Below are 13,500 nucleotides of genomic sequence, written 5' to 3'. Positions count from 1 at the left end.
CATTGCAACCAAACTTCTAGTCACTCTACAATCCGCCTTGGCGTCACTTCTCACAACTTCTACCAACCATTATTTTAAAATTATAGTTATAATATTCGTAGTCGTTATTTTATAGATATTACTAAAAATAAAATTTTTAGTAATATCAAACTAAGAAAAATTTATAATAAAGACATTTTTGAGGAGAAGTTGTTCAAAACATATCAATATCTTTTTATTTTTAATAGTTTTTATTAAAAGTATTTAAATGAAATATAACTTTTTTTTAAAAATATATATTTTTTTCTAAGCATAATCCCACAATACGCCTTAATAGTCATTACAATTTTTTTATTTACATATTACGACTTTAAACTCATTTTGCCTAATAATTTTTGACAAATTCTGACCGCTTTTAATTCACATTTTTTATAACACCAAATGAAAAGTTTAATGGATTATAATTTATGTTATATTAAATTCCTTAATTTAAAAATATTTAATCTATTAGATATATAATGATAATTTCAACCTCAAATACAACCAATTTTTTTATCAATAAATAAATATAGATATATATATATATATATTATATTTATAATATGGCTCTAATGATTTTGAGAATTTTAATTTAATAAGCTGACCAGAGTTGAGGGAAGGTGGCCGCGAAGTTGTCTTAACATTGGTGGAAGAAGTTGGTTGCTAGAATTGGTCGGTGGTAATGATGACTGATGGAAGGTGGTGATAGCCACAACAACATAGTAGAATGAAAGTGAGGTAAATAATTGTTTGACGTTTTAGTAATTTTAAGAATTATATAAATTAGGGAAAGATTAACAATTAAATATCTAAAAATCATTTTTTTTATCACTGGTTTATCCTAATCAACTTATTATATAAATTTATTTTTTAAATTCTATTGGGAATAGTTGTTAAATAATTAATTTTTCTTAATATAATCTATTTTTTAAATTAAAGACTTACAAAAAGTATTTCAAACGTACCTTAAATATAAAACTAAAAATTGAAGAAGTTAATACAATTATAAAAAGATGAAATTTGTAGAGAATTCTGAAATGAGAGCGACAGAGAAGAGACATTGAACAAATCCAAGGAAAAAGAAAAGAAGAAAAAAAAAGAGAAAAAGAAAAAGAAAAAGATGATTTCAATTTCCTTCTTTCCTTTTGAATTGTGTCCTTATCCATTTGGAGCCCAATCAAGCACCTCCACGTGTCTTTTCTGTCATGTTTTCTTGTGGGCAAAACAATTTGTTCCAAAGAGGATAACCGATAATATCAATATTTAATGAGTTATTAATAATAAAATATTATGAAACAAACCAGAAATTACTTTTGACATGAAAATGATCCTTTACAATTAATTTATTCTATTTATTCATTTACGTAGATTTGTCACTTCGAACATATTTCAAATGGTACGAATGTTAATAACTACAAGATATTTCGTTTAAATCTTCACAGTTCTATGATATTAAAAAATAATTTTAATAAATTTCATCTATTACAATTATACGATCTAATCTTCTATATTATAGTCGTTGAACTTAAAAAGAAATAAAAACTATATATTTAATACTTGAAAATTATTGTAAATATAAAATACATCAATATGGACGATTATGGTGAAATCAATCTTAAAAAATTATGGATTTATAAATATTTATTTTTTAAAGGGTTAGAGTACAATTTAGACCAAAACTTCTACTCCATCACTTTTATTTTATCCAACTATCTGCTTTTTTCGGTCACATATAATCATATCATGTTACATGATGTCAAATCGTTACTTTTTGTCTAATTAATAATATAATATAATATATGTGAAGTTAAACTACGGATGATGAAGAATATTTGAATCAAATTAGAATCTTTCTAATTTGACTCTCAAACATTGTAATTTTCTTTTTCTTTTTCTTTTTTTTTTTTTTTTTTTTTTTTAAGAAAATTGAATTGTCACGTAAAAAATGAGGGATAAATGGAGACAAGTGTATCTAATAATTGTTCAAATATTATTGACTGAATTAAAAATTTGACTAATAAAAAAAAATGATACTTGCTTAAGTTTCCATAGAAATGTATTTCATTATGAGAATGATAATGTTGGAAAATATGAGTGGATTTTTGGATGATTTTTTTTTTATAACTATTTGATTTTTTTTTTCTTTTTAATTTCTTGAAAATGTACTAGTTTATCTCATAATTTACATTTGACTTTCTAGTCAAATTAAAAAACAAAACGCAAATATTTAGAAAAAAAAAATTAATTTCAAAATTTAGTTTGAATTTTGAAAATTCCATTAAAAGGTAGATAATAGAACAAATAAACGAATTGGTAAAAGTGGTGCTAACGAACTTAATTATATTAAAAAAAATTAAAATCTCATTTTGTACCGATTTCGTTTTTCGTTTTTGATATTTATGTTTATTTCCATCTATCTCTAATATGTATTTTACGTATCTTAAAGAAACACTTGAATTTATAATCAAATTCTATAAACGAAAAATAAGCATTTGAAAACTACAACCTCATTTAATAACCATTCGAGTTTTGTTTTTGGTTGTTGAAAATTATTTTTGAGCTTACTTTCTCACAGATTCTTGATCATGGTTTTCATCTTTCGTAACTAAACAATTTGAATTCTCACAGACTAAAAAAACAAAACTACTTACTACTTCAAAAATTGTCTTCAATTTTGAAAATACTCATAAAATGTGAAGAACATAGCAACTTACTGGTGAAATGGGTGTTTATAGGTTTAATTTTAAAAAATCAAATAGTTGTCAAATATAACTTACTTTTTTAATTTTTAAAATTTGACATGGTTTTAAGAACATGAATAGAAAATGGATAAAAATACCTAAAAATTTACGAGTGAAAGTAGTGTTTATAAATTATAAGTTTAATTTTAAAAAATAAAAAATAAAAAATCAAATGGATAAGCTAAGTAGTTGTGAAAGGAGGTTTAAACTTGTGAAAAGGAATAGTGGATTAGATAGCGGAAAAATCTTTAAAAAGGGAAAAAGGAAAGGGAAAGCACATCAAAAAGGAAGAGAAAGTTTTGGCCGAAAGTGCCAAATTTTGGGAATCTATCCAATGCCAAAATGAGGTGAAAATTATGAGAACAACTCTCCTTTTTTTTTTTTTTTTTTTTTTTTTTTTACTTTTACTTTCGCTTTTCTTTTCTTTTCTTGTCTTTTTTTTTTTAAAGGAGATTATGAAACAAACAAATAAATATCTAAAAATTGGTAAAGAAAAGCTTTTCCATAAATCTATTGCGAATAATTGAAAATGACTTTATTATTGGCCCTTTGATTTGGACTAAAATTTAGATTTCAACCTTACAAACGATGTAGGGATGAGATTTCCGTGATACGATGTGATTTATGGGCTAACAAAGTGGAAGATGGTGAAACATTTTGAAATCGTGTTGAAGAAGGCAATGAAAAGAACTGTTTTGAACATGATTTGGAATCAAGATTATTGATTGGGTAGGGTTAGATTTTTTTTTTTTAAAGTACATTGATGATAGGAGAATCAAACTACAAACTTCTTAGTCAACACATTTATATGTCAGTTGAGTTATATTCGTTTTTGTCCTAAGTTACTTTTTTTATTACTATTTTAAACTTTTATTTTTTAAAAAAAATATTCATATTACTTGAATTTGTGATATTATATAACTTTTAAGTTTACTACTTGGTTACATTTTAAATTAGAAAATCGTGATATCCAATTCTAATCATAATCTATTTGATAACGCATCTTGTTTCTTGTTTTTTATTTTTTATTTTTACTCTTTCTAATAATTAGAAACATAAACGTGTTTGATATATATATATATATATATATATATTTTTTGTGGTTCTAGTGAAATAAAATTTGTCACACATAATATAATGAAATATATAAGATGGATTAAAACGAATAGAAAAACCATTATAAACCAAAAAAACAATAAATAAATAATTATAATAAATTTTAACGATCAATTTTTAATTGCCCAACATGATACATATATTTGTGCAAAATATTTAGAAAGAATTAATTCATATATATCCGCATCTATTTATTTGAGTAGCAATCTTTTTTTTCCTTTAAAAATGTTTCATATTAGCCAATCATATCACATATAAATATTTTTTTAAAAAAAAAAAATAAATAAAAAAAGGGACTGAGAAAATTTTTCTTTAATAAATAGTTAACATGAACATCTTATTAATGTATTTGTTTATACCAAAATTGATGAAAAATAATAGATATTTAAAATTTTAAAAAATAACGAAAAAACTTGTTAATGAAAGAAAAAATATAAAATGATAAAAAAGAGAAGAAATTTTCACATACAGAAAATAATGTCAAACTAGAAATAACAAAAAAAAAAAAAAAAAACGGATAGACATTGATAGACTTCTATCAACCTCTATCAATGATAGACTTTTATCTATTTCAATACTGATATTATCAATGATAGACTTATATAAGTTTCTTTCACTGATAGATACTAATAGACTTCTATCAGCTTCTATCAATGATAGACTTCTAAAAGTTTTTATCACTGGTAGACGCTGATAGACATTGATAATATTATCTATCACAACTATAATTAAAATTTGTTATACGTGTAAATGTTTTTCCTTATTTTTATATTTTTTAAAATGCCAAAAAAAAAAAAAGTAAGAAAACGAGAGTGGAGAGAACGGGGGATACATAAAAAAAAATTAATTAATTTTAAAAAATGAAAATATAAAAAGGATAATAAAAAACTACCATAAGTACATTTCTTGACTTTTTTTTTTTCAATCTTGATTCCACTATTGAAGAAAGTATATCAATGATACATCTATAATCTGTCAATATTAGTTGTTTCGTGATTTTTTCAATATAATGAATAGGGGTATTCAAAAAACTCGATGACTTGAAAAAATCGATTAACCCCACCCAATCCGTACGGTTTGGGTTGGGTTATCAACTCATTTGGATTGGGTTGAGTTCAAATAAATGAAAATTTTATAGGTTGGGTTGGTTCATAGGTTCACCTAATATAATCAAAACCAACCCGAATTTATTATTAACTTTGAAATATATATTTCTGGTTACTTATAACATAATTATTTAAATCGATTTTAATTTTATTTAATTATAATATTTTTTGAATAATTTATTTTTCAACCACTATTAAAAGTAGTTTCTTTGTACTTTAAAAAGAAAATTTTCACTATATAAATTAAAATTGAGTAGTTAATCTTAATTTAATATATGAAAATAATTAAATTAAATTTTTATATATCTACGTTTTGCTTTTTTTTGGAACAAAATCTTAAACAATTGATCCGATTAACCCTGACCAACTCAATCCAAATATTTCATGGCTGAGTTAAGTTGGGTTCATTTTTTGATAAGGGTTATTTGGGTTGAAGAAATTTATAACCCGAACAATTGGATGAATCTAAAAAGTCTTTGAACTCAATCCAATCCAATCCATTAACACTCTAGTTCTAATGAAAAGAAAATGAGTTGATGGAAGAGAGAGAAAGAGGATATATGAAAGAAAAACTTGATGAACTTGAAAGGGTAGGAGAGAGAAAGATGTGTTGTAATGAATTAAGGTTGTAGTGGGGTGGTTGGGTTTGTAATGAATGTGTTGTTATAATGAGTTGAAGATTCCAAACCAACCCTTAACCCAACAAACATTAAAAAACATAGCTTTCGACTCCAAACTCATTCTAAACCAACCACATTACAACCCTACTAAGATAAGATGCTATAACATATATAAAAAAGTGAGAAACTAATAAATTTATAACACTATAATTTATATGTTTTAATTCCTTTTTCAAATTTGACTTTGTTTAGTAAAAGTAAAAATGAATAAAAAATATATTAAGATACGATTTTGGCCACTATATTTTGACACTTGTTCAACCCTAGTTTCTATACTTTCGGTCTCTAATTTTAGTCTTTTTATTTTCAATAAAAACTTAAACTTGTTTTTGTATTGTTGATTTTTCTTTTTTTTTTTTTTTTTTTTACTATCTATTAGTATTTACATGGTATATTTTGAAAATATTTTAATTTTTAGGTCAATATGTCAAATTTATTATGTAGTGTACAAACAAATTCACAAAAGCATCAAACTCAATACCACTTAATCATTTATTCAAATAAAAAAAAAATGTAACTCTCATCCTACCATGCTTAGTAAAAACGTACTATAAACGTGTTTAGTTTGGAGTTTGTATTGAATAGATTCTTAAAGAAAAAAAAGAACTTAAAAGGATATGAGAGCAATAACTAAACATGTCGAAAACAAAATTACTCTTTCGACTTTCGTAAAATTCCTAGAGAGGAGAACAAAACTGTCCATTATCAAGTAGCTTTATATCTTTTTCTGGGTCATTTGGATCTTGAAAAAAAGAGTCTTTTCTCCTATCGTTTTATCTCTTATTCTTGAGAGGGATTGATGTTTTGATGTTTGGTCTCTTTGGTCAGTGGTTTCTAGTTTTATTTATCTCTACTTTGAAAAAAAAGTCTTTGACTTGGGAGATAATTTTCCACAAGTAATTAAAATAACGTAAAAGATCACTCAATTCATTCAAACGTTCGAAATATATAAGAAGACATAAGAGAATATATAAGTTACATCCATATTTCTGAACTTTAGTTAACTATCAAAACAATTTATCACTTTAATTACCATATATATATATAAGGGTTAATTTGGAAATTTTCTTCCAAGTTCTCTATTCTTTAAACAAATATTCTCAACTACTTTTGGTATTTCTTAATGGTTTCATCATTCACTATAGTCTTTAGCCTTTTATAATTTATTCATCAAAATTCTTAAAAACCAATTTACAATAATAAAGAAGTTATTTCTCAAAACAATTCTAGTGACAATCCAAAATTCTATATATAAGTTAGGGTAAATATTAATTTAGACCCTTAAATTTCAAGATCATATCAATTAAAATTCTGCATTAATAATTTTATATCATAACTTTTATAATTATACCAATTTATACTCTCCTCCAAATTTCAATCGACAAATATCGTATGAAACTTATAATTACAATCCACTAAATTCTTAACTTTTCATAAGTCAATCAATTTAGATCCTTCATTATGGTTACCTTTAAAAATCATTTATACATAAATCTCAATATGTGTAGATTTCATCAAATGTTGGGTTAACAAAATAGACGACTAAAGTAAATGCACAAATAAATTTTAAAGGAAACTTTGTCTAAATGTCTAATTGATTCATTTATGAAAATTTACGAGTTTAACTAAAACAATGGTAAGTTTCACATGAATTTTTTTCAAACGAAATGTAGTAGAAGATGTAAATTGATATATTTATAAAAGTTCAGAATTTAAATTGAGATAATTATCAATTGAGGTTTTAAATTGATATAATCCCTAAAATTTAAGGGTATAAATAATAAGAGAATTGTTTGACAATTTTGAGTAGATTAAAGTTGGTAGCTGTTTACCATTTTTGTAATAATTTTTTTAAACAATTTACAAAATTTCTAAATAAAAAAATATAGTTGAAATGAATCTAATTCAATATATATAATTCTTATATTATCAATATCGAAATTAGAGGTTTGATTTCTCCAATAGGGTCAAATGTGTTTAATATATATACATTGAATAGGAGTGTCCATGTCATTAGGCTTTTTAGCTATAAATTCTTATATTTTAGATTTTATATGATTTGTAGTTTTCATTGGCTGGTGCATGGGTGATACACGTGGCACAAAGTGGAGTATAGAAGAGGGTATTTAAATTGTGACGTGTCTTCGTGTTATTGCACAACACAAACCACCTAAGAAATATGTCAAATACTAAATAAATACAACTCCAATAAATCGCCTTTTCTCTCTTACTAATAAAAAAAAATAATATCAATTTTTAGAATATCTAATATTTTTGTTCATGAGAAGAAAGGAATTGTTGATTTGGATAAATCTAATAATTTATTTTAGTTCAATGGTAATTGAATCATAACCAAATTGTTCATTAAAAATATCATATTTAAAATATAAGACATTAGTCACTTAGAGAAAATGATCTTTTAACTCAATTGTAATTACAAAACAACTCAAAAAGGGTATCAACTTGTATTATAGTTACTTGTATATAGTGACTATATTTGTAACGACCCAAATTTTGATTTAGACTGCTTGTGAAATTTACAAATCCATGGAGAGAAATATTTTCTTTTTTAAAAAAATCAAAATCCTTTATTTGGGAGTCCAATGAAAATGTTATTGAAAAGAATAACCTAAATACAATGGATCTAATTAATTGAGACAATATCGTAACATAATTTCTAGAGTAAAAACATTAAAACATGAATTAAAATGAGTGTACAAAATGTTGACATTGACACCACGACACAACCAACAAACATTTTGTCACTCTTTAGCATAAATTTTAAATTTACCTATGAAATAAATTTAGAAAAATATTGAATATTAAAGACATAATGTCGTGGGACCTAAATTATTTTTGTCAAAACATATAATTTTTTTTGCCTACTGTGGACATCTCACTCCATTTCTCTAGATAAATGGACATCAATTTGGACCTAAATTAGTTACTTTTCCCTCAAAATCTTACCAAAGTGACAAAAAAAAATTTCATGTAATTTTTTCCAAATAAATATGGAAAATAGAAGAAGATAAATACAAGAAGATGAAAAATCATTCATAATAATGAAAATCTACCGCTTTCCATTTCATTACGACATTTCTCTTTAATATCATTGTTATCTCTACATTCAAATGAAGTCTTATATGTGTAGATATTGTGGATTAACAATTTTAAAACAAAATCTTTACTTAGTATCTAGATTGATTCACTTACATGTAAATTTTGATTCACTTATATGTAAGTTTAAGATTTTAATCGATACATCTATCAGTTTTCTTTTTCCTTTTTGAAACAATTGGTTTAGGATTTTAATTAATTTAATTGATTTTAATTTTTTTTTTAATAAGTTAAAGAATCCATTAGGCACAAAATTGAAAGATAAAGAACCTATAAGACATAAATTGAAAGGCTTTTTTTAGTTCAGTAACATGTGGAGATAGGGGCACGAACTTTGACCTCTTGATTGATGATATACAGTTTAGCATAGTGTTAGCTTTTGAAAAGAACTAATTTTATGCCTCTAATCACAATTGCTTGTTATGTTTAATGTTTTTAATTACTTATTTTTGTATGAATTCAAGCAAATCATAAATTTCAAAGATTTGTTGGCCATTCGGGGTTAATTTGGAGATATTCGGAGTGATGTTGAGCATTCGAGGCTTCAAATGATGCAAAAAGATGATAATACCCCAAGGAGGCTTGTTGCAGCAACGTTATTTCCAGAGGCGATGAAGCATTGCAGAGCCGCAATGATTTGAATTTTCACGAACTACACCACCTTGACGTTGTGACACTATGCTCGTGATTCCTTATATATTCTCTTCATTTTTCTAGGGTTTATCATGTTAGAAACTATGAAGGCCGAGAAGTTCTCTCAAACTTCTCTAGATTTCTCTTTCACTTTGGATTGTAATTATGGATCGGATGCTCCCACTTTACATCTTGTCTATGAAATGTTGAGGTAAGGATTTTTCTAGTTTTTGGGAGTAAGAACCAGTTTTTCTTTATTAAACTGCATCTTGATTTACTTTGAATCTTGTTTGATTTAGATATATGTTCATGTATGGATTGACGCCCTTACCTATAAATGTATGCTTTTGCTGGGATTTATAGCTTGCACGTTCTTTCTTGTTCGTCTAGCTAAAACCACGAGTAGCAAAGGTTCAATGTATGTATGCTAAGGAATATAGATTATCCATAGACCTTAAGATGCATGCTAAACCTAGGTTCAAAGAAAATTTGGTATGTTAATTAGGCTATCCAATTGAGTTAATCACACAATGAAACCCTTAAGCTTAATGCAAATATATATGGACACTATCAAGCTAATAGGATTGAAGTATCTAGTTTAATTATGACTTAGACTTTAATTGATAACGAGGGTGCTTGCTTGGTTTAAATCGACGAGTTGACTGCTTTTTGCGTCAATGAGTTTGGTTAGACCAAGTAAAGTCATTGTGCAACCATAAAATCAAGCGGATGTTTAATGGAGAGAATTTGATGATTGAAATTGCATTGGAATCCTTTCTTGCTCTTGGAACTAGAATTTACGATCCTAGGTTACACTTACCCGCTTTATTTATTTATACTCATTTATCTCTATTTCACTCCAACATCTACCCTCCCTAATTTACCACTATAACTAGGAAATTGACTTTACTAAACTTATTCTTATGCTTCTTGTATATCAACCTGAACTTGCCACTATTGCTATACCTTTGTAGTAGTAATAGAGTTTGGTATTATGAATTGTATTTGATCAGAAGGACCTCAACAAGCTTTTACTATCATATAGTGATTACACAAATAAATATAAAAGGCTATGTAATTTTTTTTAAGAACAACTCATCTTCTTTCAAGAGTTCCCTCCCCCCACCTCTCTCCCAATTTCTTTCAAAAGTTGGTATATACGGTTACTTTTGATCTTTTATAAATGTCTCAAAACTATCTTCAGAGTAGACATTTGTTAGAGTTTTAAATAAAAATTAAGACTTGGAAGAGATGTGGGTGACCTAGAGTAGTGTGATAGTGTTAGTCGTCCAACTTTTCTAGTCTCAATTTTCATCTTAACAGAATTTTTTTTTTCCAAAAAGATTTTTGAAATGATTATGAGAAATTAAGAGTCACAAGATAATTTTTGAAAGAGTATGATACTTTTGAAATAATGGACAAAGTTTAGGTATAATTTTGGTTTAGGTCAGGTATAATTTTGGTTTAAATACTACTTTAATCTCTGGTATTTGGATTTGGTTTCTTTTAGTCATTGTATTTCTAAAATGTTCATTTTGACATGTAACTTTTGTTCATTTTGATACTTGAATTTTAAAAAACTAATCATTTTGGTCCCTTAAAAATAAAACAAAAATAAAAACGAAAGGATTAACATGATAACTTAAATAACACGAGAACCAAAATAAATGTTTTGAAAAAATAAGACAAAAATAAATCCAAATTAAAAATATAGAAATCAAAATAAACGTAATTGTATCACGACCCAAAATAAACGAAGGTGAGAAGTAGAGAAAACAAAATAATATTTAAAATTTAATTAAAAAAAAAGTAAAATCGTCGGTGGGGCAATAGGGGAGAGAAAGTTTAAAGCATGAGAATATGAATGTGAATTTGTGGCACTCAGTTTTCTCTGCTCCAACTCACTCCATATAGCCTTTCATCCAACTCCTTATCCCTCACCAATTTTCTTCTTCTTCTTCTTCTTCTTCTTCAACCCAAATCCATGGAGTCCCAATACATTCAGAGGCACCACAGCCACAATCCCACAGATAACCAGTGCTCCTCCGCCATTTTCAAGCACATCAAAGCTCCCGTTCACCTCGTACGTCTCTCTCTCATCTTTCTCTTTTCCTTTTCAATTTCAGATTGCTTCACTCTATTCAAATCCTTTTTCCTATACTACTTGTATTTTGGGTCATAGATTCAGCACTTCCCCTAATGATCAGGCATCAATTCGCTCTCTGAAATGAATTTTGTTGTGAATTGAAATTTTGATGTTGATTTTTTAGGTATGGTCTTTGGTTAGGAGCTTCGATCGCCCACAGAGGTACAAGCCTTTTGTTAGTCGGTGTGTGGTGAGAGGAGATAGCCTTGGAATTGGGAGTCTTAGAGAAGTTGATGTTAAATCTGGGCTTCCTGCTACTACCAGCACTGAGAGATTGGAGCTTCTTGATGATGATGAACATATACTTGGTGTCAAGATTGTTGGTGGTGATCACAGGCTCAGGGTATTGTTATCCCCTTTTCTTTTAACGCTCTTTCTTGGTTTCTCTTTCAGGGATTTGCTCTTCATAAATTTGCTTCATAAATATTTCAAACTTGCCCCTATTCAACTACTATTTATAGCTCTAAAGTTTAAGTTCATAGGTTATGTAAATTTCATCACATTGGTTGTGAGGTTTGAGGTCTAATGACAATCTCGAGATTTTCTTCCTTGATACTTTGTTAAACCACGGTGGGTGGTTGAATCACCGGTTGACCAAAAAGTTTAACTAATGGATGAAATAAATTTAATATCATATCATCTAATACTCCTCTCAAATGGAAATCAATATTAAATGAGAAGGAAATAATATTGCAAGAGTTTGAACACAAGACCTCTAGGCAACCTGCGTTGATACTATGTTAAATTTAATATTACACCTTCTAACTAAATTCAAAAGTTCAACCAGATAGGTCACCAAAAAATTCAAATGATTGTTAATGTTAATGGGAGGATGATGTTACAAGGTTTGAACATCGGATCTTCTTCTCCATATCATGTTCTACTACTATTAAACTCAAAAACTTAAGTTGATATCAGAACGTGTGAATTTTCCCAATAGAGTTGTAAAATGATGCAAATGTTGATTCTATGATAGGAACTTGATTGTCTTGAATACTAATGCAAGTTGTAGAACAATTTGAAAGCATTTTAGAATTGATTTCTTTGACGTCCTGAATTCTTTGCAGAACTACTCTTCGATCATCACTGTCCATCCCGAAGTTATCGATGGAAGACCGGGGACACTGGTGGTCGAGTCATTTATTGTGGATGTGCCTGAGGGGAACACCAAGGAGGAGACGTGTTTCTTTGTCCATTCCCTTATAAACTGCAACCTCAAATCACTGGCTGATGTCTCCGAGAGGATGGCCGTGCTGCAGGATGCAGTCAAACCGATTCATCCATACCGGGTATAGCCAGAACAGGTGTACAACCAGAGCAAAGGAAGCGTTTTCTATAGATTTTTCTACGTCGCTGCAGATTTGCCATCTCATTGGAGACTCACCCAGTATCCTCTTCTGATTTTGTTTTCATATATTTTCTGAATGTGCTAGGATGGTGTCTTATGTTGATACTCTTTGTTTCAGCATTGTCCCTTTGGATCTATGGAACTCCTCAAAACTGGGAAATGTGGAGTTCTTTTTTTTGCTTTCATTTGTTATATATGTATTGTAGTATAGAGATGCTTTGATCCGTGTGTGGATACTTGAGGTGTTATGTATATAATATGAACTTTGAGATGGTATGACAATCACTCTGTTTTTACTTTTGCTCAAGTCCCCTTTAGTTTTTGATAGAAATCTATCTTATCCTAAGCTAGAATTTGCATAATTAGTATCTTAATTTTAATTCCCACATAAATTTGATATGCATTCCATCTGTTATTTTACTTTTATTTTTCTATGATTTAATAGTATATCATGTGATGGGGATTAGAGGTAAACTTGTATTTTTTGAAGTATGAGTTAAGAACATTTTTTATAATGTAAAAATATCTCAAAATCGACTTATATGGTTAAATTCTTTGAATTTTATCCATTAAAAATTTAAAAATAGGTTCCAAG

General features: G+C 27.4%; 1 protein-coding gene across 1 annotated transcript; it reads left to right on the top strand.

The window, feature by feature from the left end:
* Window positions 1-11,276: 11,276 nt before the first annotated feature.
* LOC120087267 (abscisic acid receptor PYL5-like) lies at window positions 11,277-13,206 on the top strand. Its single transcript, XM_039044210.1, has 3 exons — window positions 11,277-11,494; window positions 11,682-11,900; window positions 12,625-13,206. The coding sequence occupies exons 1-3, from the start codon at window positions 11,396-11,398 to the stop codon at window positions 12,850-12,852; spliced, it is 546 nt and encodes a 181-aa protein (XP_038900138.1). The 5' UTR covers window positions 11,277-11,395; the 3' UTR covers window positions 12,853-13,206.
* The last annotated feature ends 294 nt before the right edge of the window (window positions 13,207-13,500 follow it).

This window comes from Benincasa hispida, chromosome 9, assembly GCF_009727055.1.
Source record: "Benincasa hispida cultivar B227 chromosome 9, ASM972705v1, whole genome shotgun sequence".
NCBI lineage: Eukaryota > Viridiplantae > Streptophyta > Magnoliopsida > Cucurbitales > Cucurbitaceae > Benincasa > Benincasa hispida.
The sequence above is the reverse complement of the archived record's forward strand: the minus strand, read 5'-3'. Positions and strand labels throughout refer to the sequence as shown.

What these genes read in the sequence shown, in the direction of transcription:
- LOC120087267 (XM_039044210.1), top strand. Translation starts at nt 11,396, where the DNA reads ATGGAGTCCCAATACATTCAGAGGCACCACAGCCACAATCCCACAGAT. An exon ending in TCAAAGCTCCCGTTCACCTC is followed by an intron (nt 11,495 to 11,681) that starts GTACGTCTCTCT and finishes TTGATTTTTTAG; the next exon opens with GTATGGTCTTTGGTTAGGAG. An exon ending in GTGGTGATCACAGGCTCAGG is followed by an intron (nt 11,901 to 12,624) that starts GTATTGTTATCC and finishes AATTCTTTGCAG; the next exon opens with AACTACTCTTCGATCATCAC.